The 21,670-nt window shown below is 37.2% G+C and overlaps 1 protein-coding gene across 2 annotated transcripts in view; it reads right to left on the bottom strand.

Moving 5' to 3' along the window:
• Window positions 1-204: 204 nt before the first annotated feature.
• Window positions 205-21,670, bottom strand: part of OGT (O-linked N-acetylglucosamine (GlcNAc) transferase) — a gene marked incomplete at both ends in the record, with an annotated part of 40,752 nt that continues 19,286 nt past the window's right edge. For both annotated transcript variants that reach the window (XM_084259082.1, XM_084259083.1), the window contains 16 exons: window positions 205-379; window positions 3,511-3,634; window positions 3,881-4,133; window positions 6,268-6,420; window positions 15,529-15,699; window positions 15,790-15,906; window positions 16,014-16,184; window positions 16,594-16,719; window positions 17,548-17,637; window positions 17,793-17,951; window positions 18,619-18,798; window positions 19,270-19,371; window positions 19,458-19,611; window positions 19,758-19,858; window positions 20,558-20,698; window positions 20,964-21,159. In XM_084259082.1, the coding sequence (XP_084115208.1) occupies window positions 205-379; window positions 3,511-3,634; window positions 3,881-4,133; window positions 6,268-6,420; window positions 15,529-15,699; window positions 15,790-15,906; window positions 16,014-16,184; window positions 16,594-16,719; window positions 17,548-17,637; window positions 17,793-17,951; window positions 18,619-18,798; window positions 19,270-19,371; window positions 19,458-19,611; window positions 19,758-19,858; window positions 20,558-20,698; window positions 20,964-21,159 (2,413 nt within the window). The remainder of the gene's footprint in view (window positions 380-3,510; window positions 3,635-3,880; window positions 4,134-6,267; window positions 6,421-15,528; window positions 15,700-15,789; window positions 15,907-16,013; window positions 16,185-16,593; window positions 16,720-17,547; window positions 17,638-17,792; window positions 17,952-18,618; window positions 18,799-19,269; window positions 19,372-19,457; window positions 19,612-19,757; window positions 19,859-20,557; window positions 20,699-20,963; window positions 21,160-21,670) is intronic.

The raw sequence follows: 21,670 nt of genomic DNA, 5'->3' as shown, positions 1-21,670 counted from the left end.
GTGGAACAGCAATTTCCCATCTCATGTGTCTCTCCCTATCATGCAGGACGCAAGTCTGGCTGTGCTATTCTATGATCATTTTTTGTGACCCATCTGCAACATGATACTGTACAGATAAGCAAAAAGTATGTTATCTAGTTCCTTTTCCCCCAGAATGTTGAGGCTCAGGTATAGGGGTAATTTTCCTGTGCATATTCCATTTATTTAGGCCGACTCAGTGACTTCAACAGGCTTAATCATGTGATCAGGTTTGTTGCCAGCTGCATAATGCTCCCACATCTGTAGATATAGCCGCTCTAGTTCCATTGTGTATTGTTTGGTGTTGAACAGAGGGCTAGATATTCTCTGCTTCCAAACTTTGCCACGAATTTTCTTCAGACTAATAAAAAAAAAAAAAAAAAACAAGTTTACAAATCAGAACAGAAACTCAGAACTAGGCCCCATAAATATCTAGTCACCTTTGTGATAAAATACATGACCAAGCTTCACACTACTTCATTTTCTGATTGGCCCCTGTTATCTCAATGCTGAGAAAGTAAAAGAATCAATGCTAACATTATGCTAGCACTCATAATCAAGATTACCTCCACATTCTATAAAAAATTCTTTACTAAGTAAGTATATTCTAGAGATGTTATGCCTTCTCCAATCCATCTAATTTCTATCTGTAAGATAAAAACAAGAATTGGCAATGATACTGGCTGGAATGTAAACTGCTTACCCTTTTGTTAAGTAATATAGGTATTAAGAACCTAAATGTTCATAGCGCTATCATTAACACTTTTAAACCTATAATATTCAAAAGAAACAAATGCAGACACACAGTCATGTAAAGATGTTCACTGAAGCGTTCATTTACAATAACTAAAACAAAGAACATTAAGATGAAATATTCCATTTATGAAAATGTTAATGAAATAGGAAAATACTCAAGGGGAAAAGAAATGCAATGTCTACTTTGATAGTCTCCACTTGTATTTAACTGAGTTGTTTATTCAACCTTTTTTTTTTTAAGTGCTCCTGATATTGCCAAGACTGGTCCTGTTGAGAAACAGAGTAAAAAGCAATCAATGCTTCAGGGAACAGAGGGGGAATGATCTCTCTCTACTCTCCTTCTTAATATATCATTTGTCATGAGATAGACCATTCCAATATGGAAAAAAATTTTAGAACCAGAAGCTGAAGTACTCTTGTGTATTTTTAAAAGCAATTATAAAAAGCTGACTTAATGTTTGTCATGACAGAGCAAGTAAAATGGCTGTGCATATCTGCTGGCCTCAACCCACCCATGACAATATTAACATCACCAAGGCTCCCCCATATCTCTATTAAAATTATTTACAATATTAACTGTATAATAAAAATATTTCTATTTGTTTTTCTGTATGTCAATAGGAGAGTGGTTAAATTGTGGTACATCCCCAAACAATAAAACACTACTCAGCAATAGGGATGAATTATTGATACACAGCAATACGGATGAAACGCAAAACATGCTGAGTGAAAGATGCTGACTATACAGTATACAAATACTGTATGGTTTTATTTGTATATAGTTCCACTAACTTTGGTTTTTTCCCCATTTTTAAATTTATTTATTTGTCTTTTAGTTTACAGGTCTAAAAGACAAAACTAATATATGGTGGGAAAAATATTTAGAACCATGGTTATCTCTGAATGAGAAAAGGCATTAAGGAACTTTCTCCAGCAATGATAATATTCTGTATCTTCTAGGGGTTTGGGTTATAAAGGCATTTCTCAACATTCACTTAATATCTGTGTACTACACTGTTTATCAATTCTGCCTCAAAGGGGAAAAAAAGCTGAATATTAAACTCTAATGTAATCCATTCTGAAAAATTTAAGAAGAGTGCTGTCATCTATAATTTACTTCACAATGTGCCCACCCACCAAAAAATAGATTGTTACATGGATGGAGGAGTAAATAGATGGACAGATATGTGATAAAGGAAGTATAGTAGTATGTTGGTGGTAGAATCTAGGTGGTAGATATAGAAGGTCTATTGAAAATTAAAAATTTTCATAACAAAATGTTGAGAGAAGCATTGCATAAAATCAACTAAGTTCCAAAAGTTAAATAAAACACATTATTTATCATTATATCTGGGATGAGGATGATGGTCATGAATCTTAGTATTAAGATTATTAATACTTAAAGAATCTTAATGATATTCAAGAGAAAAAATTTTTACATAAAAAATGAATGGTTTGGGCCTCCCCAGTGGCGCAGTGGTTGAGCGCTGGGCTGTGAAGCTGCCCGCAGCCTCTGCAGCGCCGGTTCTATCCCCGGCCACTGGCGAGGGTCCCACATGGTGCGCAGACTTCTCCTGCTGTGCCCGCTGCTCCCCTCAGCAGTGTATTTCATCAGTCTGCCTGTTCTGTTCCCCGCTCTGGCGAATTCTCTCACCCTCCCGTGCTTCTGACTGTACCCAGTGCTTGTATAAATAAATAAATCTTTAAAAAAAAAAAAAAAAAAGAATGGTTCAACACCTGTTGAATGTTTAGTATGTACCAAGAACTGTTTTAAGTGCTTTACATAGAACGCCTTTTTTTTTAAAAAAAATCTTCAGATCTGAGCAAGGTAGATACTACCGTTCATTTCCATTTTGCAGATGGAAAAAGGTACATCAGAGACTAACATGCCCAAAGTCGCAAAGCTTGTAGGGAGTGTCTGGATTCAAACCCAGGCAGCCTTATTCAAAGAGGATGCTACTACTTTTAAACTTTAATATGCTATTTCTCAGAAATCCAGGGAAAAACCCCACAATAACCCAGGAAAAATCTCACTTAAGAGATAAGTACTATTTCATTGTATGGATAAAGTGTCACCCCTCCAATTCCTACCCATCTGGGCACACTTAAGCTAGGCTTTATTTTTCCAATGCTACTGTGAATAAAAAGCATTATCAGAGTCACAGCCCCCTTTTTAAGGCGATTAAAACTTTTAAAAAAGGTTGTACCAATTTATTCACCAATGTATTAACAGGCCTCAGTGCTCCCTCATCATTGGGATATTTTAAGTCCTTTATTTTAAAGGCAAATAATGAGTCTGCCTCAGTATTGTTTTAATTTACATTTCTACAACAGACAATGATTTTTTTTCTTGCTACCCATTTGGGATTTTAATAGTTCAGTGAGTTGTCTGGTCATTTCCATGTCTACATTCCAATTAAGGGATTGAAAATGTAAATATTCTTCAGTCCTTATATAGCCAGGCTGATAATATTTTGACATTAGAAACAAAGATATTTTCCTTCCTGCTTGTTTTTTAATTTTCTTGACTTTCTTTTTATTCAGTCATTTACTTTTTATCTAGTAAAACCTACTGAAAATTTAGAAAGTTCTTCCATCCAGAGATAATTCAACTAATTTGCCCACCTTATATTAGCCTTATTTTATAATTTCATTTTATAACACCTATTATTCTCTAGAAAAATTCCTTAGTTCCTTCACTTTAGAAATAATTTTTTCATGGAAAAGTTTACTTACTATTCTAGGTCAGTTCCCAGTTTCACAGCTATGTCTTCATATTCTTGTCTATTTTTAGCAATAAGCTCAAGACAACCTAAACAAGTAAGCTGGGAAGCTGCAACTCGAGAAGCAAGAGTCTCTCCTGTAATAAGAAAGATTACAATTGTAATAATTACCCATCTGAGAATGTAAATAGCACATAGTTATTAATGTCCTTTATGCTAAGAATCCTCCACACAATGCAGAAGAGAAAAATGGAGCCAAGTGCTCAGACTTGAATCTAAATATTGCTGCTCCCAGTATACAGAATTTTACATCTGCAAGTGTCTCCCCCAAGAGAGATTTTTAAAAGAACAAGGAATAACCCAATGATTTACCAGCAACTCACCTGGCATAGTCACCATGGGTGTCCCTGCCCAGAGGACATCCATCCCAGTGGTATGTCCATTACAGAGAGGAGTGTCCAGGCAGACATCAGCCAGCTGGCCTCTCCTCACATGTTCCTCTTTAGGAGCAACAGGTGAGAAAATGATGCGGCTCTGGGGAAGGCCCATGTTTTGTGCGTACTGTTGAATGTTAGGTTCTCCTACTGCTGGAAAACGCAACAGCCAGAGCACACTATTGGGAACACGCTTCAGAATCTGAAATAGGGAAAATAAGAATATTTATCAAAAAGCAGATCTCTTATTAATTTCACTACACTGTTTTTTCATAGCCTACTGTGAACTTAAGTCTTTCTTTCACTTAGATAAATCTGATCAACTAAATAATAGGTTCCTCTCTTAGATGTCCCCAAAGAGAGTTCCAAGAAAATGGAGACTGATGTAAGAAAGGACAAAACAAGTAGCTAATGGCAAACTGAGGCAGTTATGTTCTTTGGGAATTGATACTAGCAGTGGTTTCGGTTAATGAGATAGAAATTTTCCAGTTCATATTTTAAATCCCTCACCATGACACAAAAAAAAAAAAAAGTTAGCTGATACTCACCTAACTTTATTTCCCTAATCTAGATAAGGTGTTAAAGATTCTTTTTGTAAAGGACCAGAGAGCAATTATTTTTGGCTTTGCAGCCATATGGACTCTTATAGGTGTTCATTTCTGCCCTTCTCACTAGAATGTAGCCAAAGAAAACAAGTAGGGTAACTATGTATGTGTCAGTTAGAGGTTACTCATCAGAAGTATGACTGCAGAATTGAGACTGGATGGGGAAAATGAGATTAACAGGGGGGAAGACTAGATGGGAGTGGGAACAAAGGGTGGAAGGGTCCCAATGGTCTATCTTTTTAAAGATTTATTTTTATTTTATTTACGCATACAAGAACTAGGGTTTAGGCCAGAGGCGGGGGAGGGATTCATCAGAGACACAGTAGGGAACAGAACAGGCAGATCTACTGAAATACACTGCTGAGGGGAGCAGTGGGCGAGACAGGAGAGGTCTGCTGTGCCATGGGGGCTAGCTCCCTGGCCAGGGACGGAACTCATGTTGCAGTGTCTGGCAATAGCTTGATAGTGCTGAGATGTTATCCACTGCGCCACTAGGGAGGCACCCCCCATGGTCTATTTTAAAGGACTATGGTTGCTTTGGTGGTGGGTACAGTGTGTTGACACACATCTGAAGTATGAATCTATTTCCCTAAATCATATAAATGTATTGTAAACCAATCTTACCTCAATTAAAAACCTACAATTCTATTTATAAAAACAGGTAGTGGGGCTGGATTTGGCCCACAAGCCAGGTTGCCAACTCCTGATTTAAATCTTTATGTGCCCAGTATGCCACACAAGTTCACCATTATTTCATCTTTAAAACCCACTGAGGAATTTCAGAACTCAGAATATTTCAGATTTTAAATGTATATATATATATTCCATAACACCCTCAGTGGCAACCCATAGTAAACATATTACTATCTCTGTCAGAAGATATAAGAATATTCATACTAAATAAAATAAAAAAACATAAATAGCCTAACTTCAATTCAGTGGTTTTGCTTCCAAATAAATCTGCCACGAACTTAATGAAAAACCTTTTGGTTTTCAGATTTTTCAAACACAGGGAAGTGAAAGGGTAGTTGACCTGTACTCATCTGCTGCTTCTCTTCTACCCTCCCCTCTTTAAATGTAAACACCAAGATAACACACATAGATATTAGTAAGAAAAAAAAAAAGGCATTATCTCCATTTTTAACTCTATGGATTAAGTGTCAGTTATCAACAGCGAACATGAGCAACTTCACAGGTCCTGCTTATACCAACTAGTCTGATGAACTGAGGTTATGGCATAATATTCACTCCTTTCTAGTTATAACTCTACAATATTGCAATAATGTTAAACATGTACATGTACATGAGAGATTTTACTATAGTTTAAATTGTGGGTTGGCAAACTACAGCCTATTAACCAAAGTCTGGCATGTTTCCTGTCTTTGTAAATAAAATTTTAAACTACCACAAATACACTCATTCATTTACATAATATCTGTGGTTTTTTTCCTGCTAGAATGGCAAAGTGGATTAGATATATCAGAGTATAGAGTGTAAAACCAAAAATCTTTACATTTAACAAAAAGTTTGCTGATCTCTGGTTTGTGAATAAAAAGGTTTGTAAGAAGACATTTGAACATTGGAAGGAGAAATAAAATGGCTGGTAAAAAAAAAAAAAAAAAAACTCTTGAAGAGTAGAAATAAGTGTAACAGCTCCTGCTTGGGGAGAGAGGGAGGCAAACGCAAAGATGGCCTGCAACAGACATTAACAGTGAAACTACACGTACTCACATTTGCCCACATCTGCAAAGTAGAAGGGTCAATTTTATATAACTGATTAAAGTTACAGTATACAATGGCATCTTCTGGTAATCCATACTGAGAACGTGTAGTTACAATAATGGTACGGGGAACCTCCTCTCCAGTTGCAGCCTTATTGTTGATCTAGACCAAGAAGAAGAATATGATGATTATATTTAAGGTGAACATAGTACAATTCTTTTTTAATCAATAAAGACCCTTAAAATCCTTAAGATACAAAGTGGTGGATAGAGTTCCACAGATGGTAGCAAAATAAAGACACTAGATTTGTCTCCTCCATATATTTAAAACCAAACTGCAGCAGAACAAAGTTAATAACCTCTGAAAGATAGACTACAGCATACAACACAACAGTCAGTGGAAAGGATAGGAAAAACTTGAATCAAACTGTGTTTGCAGCTACACCAGGAAAGTACAAGTCACAAAAACTCTACAACCGTTAACTCAGAGGCATATGTCTACATCAAGGACTTTGGACACAAGGCAGTGTGCTAGACAAAGAGGGTGTAGAAGTGGAGTCCAGGGCAGAGGGTGCACAATTGAGAACTAGAGGATCAGGGGTGCGGGCTGATGATGACTAGCTTGAACCTAAGGTTTCCAATATAGAGTAGCTGTAGCCTAAACTGGCAGGAAGAGACAGGTCAGATCACTTGTGTCTCCTCACAGAAGAGGCTACTTACAGCCTGAGGCGGTGATATTTTAAACATTGGCCACCCTCACACCCATGGCCAAAACTGAGACAACTGAACATTTTCATTAACCAGACCTAAAGTACTCAGACACTAAAAGGAGCCATCATACCCACGGTAAGGCTCTGTGCTGAAAAAGCAAAGAGAACATTGTGAGGTGTGCAAGCTGGTCTCAACTACAATCTATGCCCAGCACTGTATCCAGTGATCCAACATAGTCTAGAGGTTGAGACTAGCCCAAAACTATTTAGGCTGAGGAATTGGAATAAAGGAGGGGAGCAATATGGATCTGGAACCACACAACTCTGGTCCTTGCAACACAGTAGCTTGAATAACCTGGATATTCACTGGAGGTGACCCTTTGGTAACCTACTGTCCTATTTCCTTTCCACCTACTACCCCTTGATGGTACCAATTCTCCAACTACTGGAGCAGGAGCAAGAGTAGCAGCCTGATAGTTTATTCCCCACTATAACTTATAAAAATAACAATGTAGAGAATGTAGAAACAGAAGAACATAATATAAAAGATGCAGCAGGTGGGAAAAAAAAAAACAACCAACCCTGAGAAGACTCAATCCAGCATAACTGCAGAATATGCCTGTAGAAGTTTAAGCTAACCTTTACTGAACTTAAAAAATGGGGACCTCACTGGTGGCCTAGGGGTTAAGTCTCAGTACTATCACCTCTATGGCCTAAGTTCAAGTTCCCAGCCAGGGAGCTAACCCACATGGCACAGCAGACCTCTACTGTCTCACCCGGTGCTCCCCTCAGCAGTACATCTCAGTAGATCTGCCTGTTCAGCTCACCACTCTGTCTCTGGTGATTTCTCTCACCCCCGCACCTCTGGTCTACATCCCAGTTCTTCTACACAAAAATAAACTAAAATTTAAAAAAATGCAACAGAACAGAAAACAATGAAGATCAAGAAAATATGAGACTGGTAGAATTAATGGATCTAAAAAATACTAAAACCAAAATAAATGCAATAGAGGCCCTCAACAGTAGCAAAATGCAAGCAATGAAATTAGCTTAAAAGTACAATGTCGGAATACACAAACAGAACACAAACAGAAAAAAAAAGAATTTTTTAAAAATGAAGAGTACTTTAGGATAACCCAAAAGAAATAACATTGATATCATGGGAATACCAGAAGAGGAGAAAGACAAAGACATTAAAAAATATTTAAAGAAAATTGAAAACCTATGAAAAGAACAGAATACTAAAAACATCAAGAAAAAAGGGGTAATATTCAAGGGAACACCAATAAGACCATCCGTGCACTTTTCAGTAGAAACCCTATAGGCAAGAAAATGGCAGGAAATATTTAAAGCATTCAAAGAAAATTTTCCCAGTCTAGGATCCTCTCAATCCTGCAAGATAACATTCAAGACAGAATGAATGAATCCCAAAACATAAAAAGTACAAAGAATTTATTAACACCAAATTCAATTTTGAAAGGTAATAATATATAGAAACAGATATTACATTAAGATTAAGGGTCTAATGAACAAGAAATAACACACAACTATATATGCACCAAATGATGGATGAATATATAAGACAACAGAACTAAAGAGAGAGACTGACAACACAATATCCCACTTACAACTATGGATTGGTCAATAAGACAGAATAAATAAGTAAACAGCCTTAAAATGCTGAAGTAACCTCAAAAGACTTACCAGATATCTACAGAACACCCCACCCCACAAACCACTGTACATATATTTTTTTTAAGTGCACATGGAACATTTTCATGAACTGACCGCATGTTGGAACACAAGTCAATTATCAATAAAGCTATGAAAGATGAAATCACACCAAGTACTCTTTCTAACCATAATGCCATAAAATTAGCAATCAACTATTAAAAAAAGACAGGAAAAATACACAGCGAATAAAACAACATGCTACTTAAAAGCTATGGGATAAAAGAGATTAAAATACAAATAAATAAATAAATAATCTTTTTAAAAAATGGTGCTTAGGGGTAGGGAGGAAGAGTATAAGGGAATATGGTGATGTACTATTAGTGCTTTGGTGGTGAGAGAACTACAGTGACCACACCTGAAGGGAGAATCATATATTGTACAAAAATTAACAATATAACAAAAAGGTACTACATTTTAAAAATTAAAAAAATAAATATTAACCGGGAAAAAAAACTGAAATGGAGTTTTATTCTTAAAAAATATATAAATAAAAACAAAAAGTTCTAGCATTTTTTAAAAATGGTGCTGGGAAAAAAATCAAGGCCACATGTTAAAAAAAAAAAAGATTAAGCTTGGGCCTACCCTGGTGATGCAGTGGCGATTGAGCGCTGGGCTGCAAAGCTGCCCGCAGCCTCTGCAGCACAGAGTTCTATCCCAGGCCGCCAGCAAGGGTCCCACATGGCACAACAAAACTCTCCTGCCACTCCCGCTGCTCCCCTTAGCAGTGTATTTTGTCAGTCTGCCTGTTCGGTTCCCTGCTTGGCTCTGGTGAATTCTCTCACCCTCCCGCGCTTCTGACTGTACCCAGTGCTTATATGAATGAATGAATAAATGAATGAATGAATAAATAAATCTTAAAAAAAAAGATTAAGGTGGACCACTCTCTGACTCCATGCACAAAAATAAATTCCAAATGGATGAAAGCCCTAGATATGACCTGCACCAATAAAATATACAGAAGGAAATATTGGAAATATGTTCCATGACATCAATGATAAAGATGTCTTTATAGATTCAATCCCGATGGCAAGGGAAATAAAAGCAAAAATTAAAAATTGGGGTTACCGAAAATTAAAAAAGACTTTATAAAGCAAAAGAAAATACAGATTGAAAAGACATCCTAAAGCACCTCCCTAGTGGTGCAGGGGTTAAAGACACAGCGCTCTCCAAGGGATTAGGACACAACCTAATGAAACTATCCACAGCCACTGAAGCACAAGTTCCATCCCTGGCCAGGGAGCTACCCACATGGTGCAGCAGACCTCTCTTGACTCACCCACTGTTCTCCTCAGCAGTGTATTTCAGTAGATCCACCTGTTCTGCTCCCCAGTGTCTCTGGTGAATCCTCTCACCTCCTGTACCTCTGACCTACACCCAGTTCTTGTATGCATAAATAAATATTTTTTAAAAAGACATCCTATATCCTAAGGAATGGGAGAAAATATTTACACATTCCATAACTGACAAGGGATTAATATCCAAGATATATTTCTAAAAATACAGAATTCAACAATAGAAAAACCACCCAATTAATAAATCAGCAGCAGATATGAAGAGACAATTCATCAGTGATAATCAAGAGGCGAATACATATAGGGGGAAATATCCATTATTGTTTTTAATAAAGATGCAGGACAAAGGCCCCCAACAAGCAATGGAGAGGATGTGGAAAAAGGGGGAACCCTAGTACTGGTACAGTCACTATGGCAAACAGTCTGGATTTACCTTAAAAAAACTAAAAATGAATATAGCATTTATCCCAGCAATTCACTCTTGGGCATCTATGCAAAGAATGTGAAACCATCAACTCAAAAAAGTAAATGCTCTACAATGTTTATTGTAGCACCACTTATAATAGTTAGGACCCAGGAAACAATCTAAGTGCCCCCTGACAGATGATTGGATCAAGAAGATGTAGCAGGGCCTCCCTGGTGGCGCAGCCGTTGAGCGCTGGGTTGCGAAGATGCCCACAGCCTCTGCAGCGTCAGTTCGATCCCCAGCTGCTCCCCGGCCACCAGAGGAGGGTCCCACATGGCGCACAGACCTCTCCTGCCACCCGCTGCTCCCCTCAGCAGTGTACTTCAGTCCTTCTGCCTGCTCTGCTCCCCACTAATCTTAAAAAAAAAAGATGTAGCATATCCACACAATGGAATACTGTTCAGCCATAAGGAAAAGAAGAAATGCTGTCATTTACAGCAAAATTGAAGAAATTCATTTGTATTGATAGCAAAGCAATAAGGGCAAATACTGGACATTTACATGGCAGACAATTGGACAATGCATAATACTTAAAAACTAGCAGACATTAGTAAGTGATATGAAATTTCTGAGCTTAAGTAGAAGAGAGAGGGAGAAAATGTCAAGGGGATATAAAAAATGGTGGCAGAAGAAAGAAATTTTAAAAATAGATTATTTAAAGGAACAAGAGTTGGGCCTCCCTGGTGGCAAAGGGGTTAAGCAATGCACTCTGAAGCTATCCGCAGCCATTGCAGCATGAGTTCAATCCCCAGCCGGCCAGGGAGCTACCCATACGGCACAGCAGACCTCTCCTGTCTCGCCTGCTGCTCCCCTCAGCACTGTCATTCAGTCAGTCTGCCTGTTCTGTTCCCCACTCTGGTGAATCTCACCACCACCACCCCGCACCTCTGGCCTGTACCCCAGTTCTTGTATGCATATATAAATCCTTTTAAAAGAGAGAGAGAAAGAAAGAAAGAAAAAGAGTTGGGGCTTCCCTAGTGGCACAGAGGTTAAAGTCTCAGTGCTGTCAAGCTATCACCAGCCACTGCAACAAGAGTTTAATCCCTGGCCAGGGAACTAATCCACATAGCACAGCAGACCTCGCATGTCTTGCCTGCTGCTCCCCTCAGCAGTTTATTTCAGTAGATCTGCCTGTTCTGCTCCCCATTCTGTCTCTGGTGAATCATCTCACCTCCCATACCTCTGGCCTACACCCCAGTTCTTGTATGCATAAACAAAAATAAATCTTTAAAAATAAAAAAAAAAGAACAAGAGTTGATTTCACCCTTAACCTGATTCAGATGATTTATGACTGAGTGACCAGTATTGCTTATAATGGGTTCTTCCCAAGTGTGTTTGAATTTGCACTATCTGAAACACTAATTTCTTTGGGTCAGAGTATAAAAAGTAAAATAAATAAATAAATAAATAAAAAACAATACCTTCTATCAGCAGGCAACAGGGTCTTTCGGAGATTAAGAAAATAACAAAGGTTGAAGCAACAGAAGTCATAAGAGAGAAACTGAAGTACCAAAAAAAACCCAAGGAAACAGGTGTACTGAACTCAGTCTTAAAATTATTTGACTTTCACACTCTGATGGAATATGTACATTATCACTAGAGACATGTTAAAATAATGTTTTCCTGTTAGGAAAAACAGAACTACTAGTAGTAATTTTGCAATATATAAATTCAGAAATCCATTTTCATTGTCCAAAAGCAGCTTAAACACATGGTTTCTAGAAAGAAATCATTTGTTGTCATTATCATTGTATAATTACAATTATAGTTTAATGATTTATTTTCTGACTAAATGTGCCATTCCTTATCACTAGATAACTTTCATTGGTTGGTACTTGTTACTTTTCTTAAGTTAAAAATAGGATCTTATAAAAATTAATACATTTAACTTTGCTAACAAATAGTCCCATAATGTAGAAAAAGGACATCAACTTGCTGATTTCAGAATTATTCATTTTAAATATGCTATTTCTTTCTAAGCATCTCCCTGAGGATGGGTATAATTTCACTAAAATATCTTTTTTTGTGTGTGGCACACAAAGATAAAAATGTCTTAAACTACTTTGCACGTCAAATTTCAGATGAGGCAGCATTTTCTTGAGATAATTTTCCAAATTTCTTTCTCGTTAAATGGTACAGGATATCTCTGACACAGGAAGATATTTTCGCATAACTGGGAAAACTTGTTGCTGTAATTAAAGTTACTTCATTTTGTTTTAACAGGAGCTCAAAAGTTATTGTATTAAAACTTCTTTGAAATGCTTCTGAGAACAAAAAAATGAAATTTAAAATTAGAATGATTTCCTTAACTTCTCCTGCTTTTGTTTTTTATTTGGTCTAAAACATAATTAAATGGGGGTCCCCGGTGATGCAGCAGTTGAGCGCTGGGTAGCGAAGCTGCCCGCAGCCTCTGCAGCGCCAGTTTGATCCCCGGCTGCTCCCCGGTCACCGGAGGAGGGTCCCACATGGCGCGCAGACATCTCCTGCCACCCGCTACTCCCCACAGTGTATTTCAGTCCTTCTGCCTGCTCTGCTCCCCGCTCTGGCTCTGGTGAATTCTCTCACCCTCCCACACTTCTGGCTGTTACCCAGTGCTTGTATAAATAAATAAATCTTTAAAAAAAATTAAATGTTTGTAAATATTTTAATTTAATGTATCTTGGATACTATGAATTTATCATTTAAAACTCATTATTTTTATTCAGGGGAAAAAAAGATTTAGCAATTTTTCTTTTTATCTTGCTAGCATGTGAAGTTTGCCAACCAGTCATTTAAGAGCAATCCCTACCTCCTCAGTAATATTTATTTCAATTCACATTATTTCTGTATTACAGCAGTTTTCAAAAGCATCCAATGTACTACCAATTCTCATATTTTTGTGATGTAACATAGCCATTAAAATTGATATTAACTAATGCCTAATGTGAAGGTATATAAACTTCACAAGATCGTTTTCACATTAAACATGAGAAAATAAAAAAAATAAAAACAAGGAAACAGGTGTACTGAACTCAGTCTTAAAATTATTTGACTTTCTATATTATTTATTTTTTCATTTAAAAATCCCTTTAGTTGGAAAAATACACTAAGGATAAATGACTACAACACAAAAAATATGGTACAAGTGAATGAATGAACTTTATTATTAGAATGACTTGTACTATTCTAAAAATTTCATTCCCATACTTGTGTCACAGGTAGAAAATAATATTACCCAGTTACTACTATTGTTTTACCAAAAGTGTTCTATTAAGTCCTATTTAAAATGTCATCTTTATTATCCTTGAAAAGTTCTGTCCACAGTTGTCTTTTAAAAAAAAAAATGCAAAAAACCAGTATTATAAGTCATGTCAAAGTACTATTAGAAAATATTCATGATATCTTAAAAGTAGTAAAAAAAACTACAGCATTATTTTAAAGGGGGATAGGAGAGGACTGCTCTGTGAAACTCACTCTAGCCAGAGTTCTCTTGAAATACCCTATTAATCCAACCTCAAGATTTTGCTCACTCTTGATGATGGAAATGTCTTTTCTAAGTGATATTCACTTTCAAAGTTAAACTTAAATTACCCCTCGAAATGGTCTCTACTAAAACGCTCTCTCCCTCACATTAATCATCACTAGTTTTGAGCTTCTGTGTATAGTGTATATATTCTAGTCTTTTCTTACAATCCCCACACATCTGAGTATTGTCTACATTGTTATATAATTATTGCAGGTATGCAGGGACATTTCATATATACAGGCATTATGTTCTACACTCAAAATTCTCTGTCCCCATGCATTTAAAGAACTATACTTGCTTCCCCTAAGTCAAGCACATCTGCCCTACCATTTTAAATGTCAGGTGCAAATTTCTCCCTACTACCTGAAACACAGACTGTTCCTATGTGGTATGATTTGGTAGGTTATTTTGGGGGACTACAAATGCTTAATGCTTTTAGCACATCAATTAATAATAATAGCATTCCCAGACCTCAAAAATAATCCACCAACTCATACCACATAGGAACATTCTACTTTCAGAGGGCAGGTAAGATCTGTAACTAGAGAGGGGAAACAGACAACTGTCTAAAATACATTGAGAGCAATTTAATTTCTTTACCTGAATAGGAGGAGACAGCCTGGGAGAGCAGAGTTCATTTTAACCTCCCTTGGTATAAACTATCATACCATTAACACTTAACTTCTAAGGGGTCAGAAATCCCTGTCTTATAATCTTTTTTTTTTTAATTTATTTATACATACAAGAGCTGGGGTACAGGCCAGAGGTACAGGGGGTGAGAGGATTCACCAGAGACAGAGTGGGGTACAGAACAGGCAGACTGACTGAAATACACTGCTGAGGGGAGCAGTGGGCAAGACAGGAGAGGTCTGCTGCACCATGTGGGTTACTCCCTGGCCAGCCGGGGATCAAACTCGTGCTGCAGAGGCTGCAGATTACTTCATCGTGCAGTGCTTAACCCCTTGTGCCACCAGGGAGGGCCCTCTTACAATTTCTTGACAGAGTTCTATATTCACTTATTCCAAGTATATAATATATCCAAGTGAATATATACATTACTGTAGCTAAGAAATCCCAGAGTAATTTAGTTCAGTGAAGACTACAAACCCATTATAATGTATTGTGGCTTGACATAAAGATGTATCCTAAATACAAAACAGAAAAAGACAGGAACCAATGAAGCAAGGAAAGGAGGGAGGAGGAGGAGGGATAAGGACAGGAATTCCTAGAGGTGTCTGAAACTGAGATTCTTAAAGATGAGTAAAACTTAACTAGGAAAAGGATTTGAATTACACAGGAAGAAACTGTATGACACATATAATGTACCACTGACAAGAGTAAAGCAACAAACAGGGAATAATATTATAAACAAAGTAGAATCTCATAAACTACTGATTGAAGCCAGGAGACTTTTACAATAGACAAACCTTAGATTTAAGATGCAAATTTCCACTAAACAGGTCTTCATCTATATAATGGGGAGAATGATGCTTACCTCCTAGAGTTATTAGGAGATAAATGCATGCTTAGTGGTACATACTATGGCTTACTATTCTCTTCTCACCTGGGTTGTTGCCAGTCCATTGCTAATACTGAATCCATTAATTGTTATCTGAATTTGTCCTCTGTTAATCATCTCAATAATTGCTTCTGCAATAGTATTCATAGGAATGACAGGCATATTAAGAGCAGTATTACTACTGTCTGCATTGTCTCCTCCATCAGGACATTTCATCTGAGGAAAAAAAGATACAAAATGCACCTTTAGGGATAGATTCCAAATGCAAATAATTCTATTTCATTCGCAATATTGACAGAATCTGACCTTGACAATTTTCACATCTGGTAGACTATCAAGAAATGCTTTGAGGTCGATGCCATTCAGAACAATTCGATTGTCATAAATATGCCCATTGGATTTAAAATCGATGACTGCTTTTTTCTAATGGAAAAAAATTTCAGACATGTCTTTTAGTAGGCATAGGAACAATAGCAAAAAAAATGTCTACAGTTCTTTGTAATTCCCCATAGCACTGTTTTTATACCTACCTTCAGGTGAGGGAACATATTAGCATGATCACCAATAAAGAAAGTATGAGGCATATAAGCCAGTTTCTCAGAATATTGTTCAGCAACCTCAGCTGGTGAAGTTTCCTGATCAGTAATGATATAATCCATGAAAAGTGCACCACTAGTCCCAGGGTATCCCAGCCACATTGCCTTAAAAAAAAAAAAAACTAATTAACAACCTTCATCCAAAGGTTCCAAAACTAAATAAGTGAACAAAAAAGGAGGCGCAACGTCTGTAGCCAAGAGCAATCAAGTACTATTTTACAATCACTTTCTAAGTGCTTAAGTGCTTTACCAGTTTACAGACAGAACAACTGTTTATACCCAACTATGAATACATGTCTCCATATACATGCAGGCAACTGTGTTCCACACTCAAAATTCTTAACCCCACACATTTCAAAAACTACACTTTTTTCCCTTAAGTCAAGCACGTCTGTACTATTATTTTAAATGCCAGGTAACCAGATGAGAAAAAAAAAATCTTTTATATCAAAAATATCTATCAAAATTTTTTAAAGCCCAATACACTCTGAGCAATTATCATTAATTCTTTTACCTGAATAGGAGCTGGCCTGAGAGCAAAGAGTTCATTTCGCGCACCCTTGGTATAACCATTCATATTTACAAGTATATGTATTCCATCCTGATGGATGCGATCAGCTGCTTTTCCATTGCATGGGATCTATGGAATAAAAACTTTAAGAACTCACTATGTATAACTTTAGACTAATTCAGTTAGTTTTAATAGCATTAAACAGAATTCAGATTCCAAATTCCCATTAAAATGGGCCGAAAGAATTTCTAAATCTTAAATTTATCATAAAACTTGTATGCTCCTAGAGGAAATAGCAATACATTAAGTTTAGAAATAAAGATAACCAATAAGCAAAGGCCCATAAATCAGATGCACCAAATTTCATCTACTTTCTATTTATTTTTCTACTAAGCCATCACTTTGTTCAACTCATTCAGGTAATACCAAATATATACTGGTTCAAGCTCTGTAAGTTTTACGGCCAAACACAAATATTCATTTGCAACCTAAGCAAAACCCCGTGTTTTACATGGGTTTTATTTTTTTTAAAGATTTATTTATTTACACACACACACAAGAACTGGGGTACAGGCCAGGTGTGGGAGGTGAGAGGATTCACCAGAGACAGAATGGGGAACAGAACAGGAAGACTGGCTGAAATACACTGCTGAGGGGAGCAGTGGGCAAGTCAGGAGAGGTCTACTGCACCATGTGGGTAGCTCCCTGGCCAGGGATCAAACTCATGCTGCTGTGGCTGTGCATAGCTTCATAGGTTGCGTCTTAACCCCTTGCGCCACCAGGGAGGCCCTTGCATGGGTTTTAAATGTAAATGACCAAGGAAGTACGATCAACGCAACTGCCAATATGTAGTAGCTAGTGTTCAGTAATGGTCATGAAAACTACAAGCTATAAGCCAACAGTTTTGTTCTCTATTTGCTCAAAATTAAAAGTCGGACATTTGATAGTTTCACCTACCTGAGAAAGATCAATGAAATGATTGGCTTCTGCCATTACCTTCACGCGGAAGTTTGTTCCATCATCTGGGCTCAGGGCATAACAGAATACCTGAAAGGTAGCACATAGAATATTAATATTTAATAAACTTGGCTAAAATCTTTCCAAAAGACACCAGACTTAACACCTAATGATGATAGTAAAGTCACTACTGTGGATTTGTTTGTTTATAACAAAAATAGTGAGTCTAGAAACTCCATTCTTACCTCAAACTTATCGGGATTGTGCATGCCTGGAATAGACTGCATGAGGTGAGAAGTAGGATGATTTCCAAAGTCAGAACTCACATATCCTACACGCAATCGACCATCACTGAGCTTCAAGTCTTTTGGGTGTTCATATGGTGGTTTATGAAGAACATTAATCTACCAATGGAATGCAGTGCTCATTAGTAACATTAAGTCAATAAATAAATTTTCATCCAGGAAAACTGACTAAAAACACAACACCAAACCTGTACTTCACACCTGTTGGGAATGGTTTGCCCAGAATACTTCATTTAATTCATATGTCAGTTCAACAAAACCTTAGCAGTTTATATGCTTCATATTTTGACTTGTTCCTGAGTTCTATGAAAAGCCTGAGCAAATAAATTTGTACAAAAATTTGTAGGAAGGACACAGTGTGGACAGAGCATGACAACCCTGCATTACATAAATTCTTAATGCTTTACATGTAGCACTCCAATCTACTCTGCCCAGCAAATTCCCACCTAATTCTCTAATCAGTACTCTAATTCATAAAGGTGAGTATAAAACACCAAATGCTCTATTATACCATATGATGATTTTCAAACTAAAGGATAACATGATCAGTGTTTCAGTTTAGGCTTCCATTTCATTGGATGGAGGGGGTTATGATCAAGATCAAGCTACAACACAACAGAAAAAGCCCCTGGAGTGGCTTATAAAGTTTCATTTCTCAACATGGGTGTTGTTCGCCTTGTGATTATTCATTAAGCTACACATTTGATTCATGTCATTTTCTGTATCTGGGTTTTACAACAAAAAGGATAGAACAGAACAATCGCACCTTATCCAAGCAAAGGTTCCCATGCCTCTCAGCAATCGCTTTCCTGAAGCCATGAGAAAGAGGGTATAGCATACTATGATGCGGATGCACAGAAGGCAGTCTATTCTTCTCTAACTGGTCAGCCACAATACTGACCAACTTCTTCATTCGTTCATCATAGTCTGTCCAATCACAGACAATCTAGAGGCAGCAAAAAGATGTTATTATTCATAAACTCTTATTCCAGGATTTAACATTCTGTGTCTCTAATAAAAAATAATGTCAGATAGGGTCCTCCCTGGTGGTGTAGGGGTTAAGTCTCAACGCTATCACCTCTACAGCCTGAGTTCAATCCCTAGCCAAGGAGCTAACCCACATAAGGTGCAGCAGACCTCTCCTGTCTCACCCACTGCTCCCCTCAGCAGTGTATTCCAGTAGATCTCCCTCTTCTGCTCCCCACTGTCTCTGGTGAAGCCTCTCAGCACCCCACCCCCATACCTCTGACCTATACCCCAGTTCATCTATGCATAAATAAATAAAATCTTTAAAAATTAAATAAAATGTCAGATAATTATTAGAAATAACTGTCCCTAATCAGGCTTAGATTAATAAGGCACATAACAAATTAAAAAGTGATGACTGAAAGCCAATCACTGGCCTGTTATTCTTTACCTGTAGGCAATGTGCCAAGTTACAATAAGCATCAGGAAAGTCAGGTTTAAGTTTCAGAGCAGTGCGGTAAGAAGCTATTGCTTCTGGAATATTCCCTGAATCCTAAAAATAAATAAAATGGGATGGTAAAAGTTTCCTAAAATTAAACATTAGGTGCTAAGATTCACACATTATAAAAACAGCAGTACCTTATGAATAGAAGCCAGATTGCTGTGGGCATCTGCAAATGCAGGGTTAATCTGAATGGCACGAGTATAACACTGCAAGGCTCCCTGAACATCCTGCATCTCCTTTAGAGTGTTTCCCATATTAGAGTAGGCATCAGCAAAAGTAGGACTGATTCTGAAAAGATGGGACAATTTTTTTTTATCTAGCACAAAAACCTTTAATCCCCTGTAATGTGAATTTAGAATGTTGTCATTTCAGCATATGCCAAATATTTTAAAAACTTGAAAGGAAAAAAAAAAATAAGGCTACAAGTCTCTTACCGAATAGCCTCCTTATAATGCATCAGAGCTTCCTGCAGTTTTCCCTGCTGCTGCAGTACACTTGCTAAATTTGAGTGGGCAGCAGCAAACTCTGGGAAGACCTATAGAGTCAAGATGACAGCTGAGGTTTAAAAAAAAGCTGCAGAAACAGCAGTAGTTAACTTATCAGAACTTTGTTCACATACCTTTATGTTCCTATACTTCTCTCTGTCTCCACATCTACTCATTCTTCAAAGCTCAAATGCTGCCTCTTCCTTTATTTTACACTTCACATTTCTAAACACGAGGTAGACCACTCCAGCACTACTGAAACCTCTCTTTAAATTTCCTACCACACCTGCCAACCACCATTACAGCCATCAGACACTGATATTAAAATACAGGCTAGAAGCTCTGGCTAGCTGCCACTGCCCATCATCAAAAGGGTGTCACAGCAGTTTCTACTGAATGTATAGCACTATTCACACCATTGTAAAGTCGAAAAATCTTAAGTCAAATAAGTTTAACATGGGGACTATTGTACTTATTGGTAACTTCTCTTGAATAGTAGCTTGTTTGTGCAGATCTTACTGCATGTTTGTGCAGATCTTATCTACCCATAAAATTATCTCTCAATTTAGGGATTTTCTTGATTGTCGCATAGGACCTCATACCCATACCTTAGGTACTCAGTTACTGGTTCAAAGAATGAGGCAACCACAATCTGTTTTTACAAAAGAGGTGGATGGCATGGCAAACTTAACTGTCTGACCTCTAAAACCACACAGACAAAACAACCAGCCACACCACCCTCAACATACTTCTAATGCTTTACGATACAAACGAACTGCCTCTTCAATGTTTCCCTGTTCTCGTTTGATATTGGCTAGGTTATTCAGAGAGTCGGCATGGGTAGGACACAGCCGGAGAGCTGTATTATAACAATCTTCTGCTTCAGCAACCTAAAAAACAAAAGAAACCATTCAAAACCTATATGTAGGAATTAAAGAGCTACCACTCATAGAATTGTTAGAATTGTTTTCTAACAATTGCTTAGTTACGTCTAATGACTGATAATACTACAGGTATTATTGCTATTCTTCCTCTCAACCAAAACTCCAAAGAAAGTAAAATAATTTACGAACTCAATACTTAATAGCAATAGGCGCAATGGACTTTTTTAATCCTATCAGGTAACAAAGAAATAGACTGAAAAAAAATCCTTACGCTGCCCTTCTCCTTCAGAGCATTGGCTAGGTTGCAGTAAGCATCAGGGAAATGTGGTTGAAGTTCAATAGCTCGCCTGTAGGTGTCTATTGCCAGATCTATCAGGCCTTGCTCATAGTATACACAAGCCAGATTGCCGTGTACCACCGCATGATTTGGACTCAAGCTTAGGGCACGGAGGTAAGCTGCCACAGCTCTGTAAAGGAAAAAAACATACACACATACAACTTTTAATGGATGCTTTGTTATAATTAATTTAGGATATACTATACGAAGGTATATTAGTTTTAAATGCAATTAGTTACAACTGATTCATTCTCTACTGTACTTAACTTCAAACAAAAATTGCACCTTGCTAAAATCTATTTTAACACTGAAAAAAATTTCTATTCTCAAATACTTTCCTTTGATAAAAACAAAATAAGTAAAAGTCTTAATTTACTAAGTTTCATAACCAGATCAAGGGAATAATTTAATCTGAAATATAACCATTTCAACAGTTTTACAGTAAATAAAATTTCAACTAAACTTCCAGTGAGGAGGACAATAGCTTTATGGAAAGTCATCAACAAAAAGTGAGTCAACAATACCTATAAATACCTATATAAAAAAGAAAAGTAACAGCACACACAATCAGGGAATAGTCAACATACTAGAAAAGGAAAATGTATTTAAAGGGGACCATTATCATAATTTCAACCCAAACT

Source organism: Talpa europaea (assembly GCF_964194135.1).
Source record: "Talpa europaea genome assembly, chromosome: X".
In the NCBI taxonomy this organism is placed as follows: Eukaryota; Metazoa; Chordata; class Mammalia; order Eulipotyphla; family Talpidae; genus Talpa; species Talpa europaea.
This window is presented reverse-complemented; position numbering and strand designations above follow the sequence as displayed.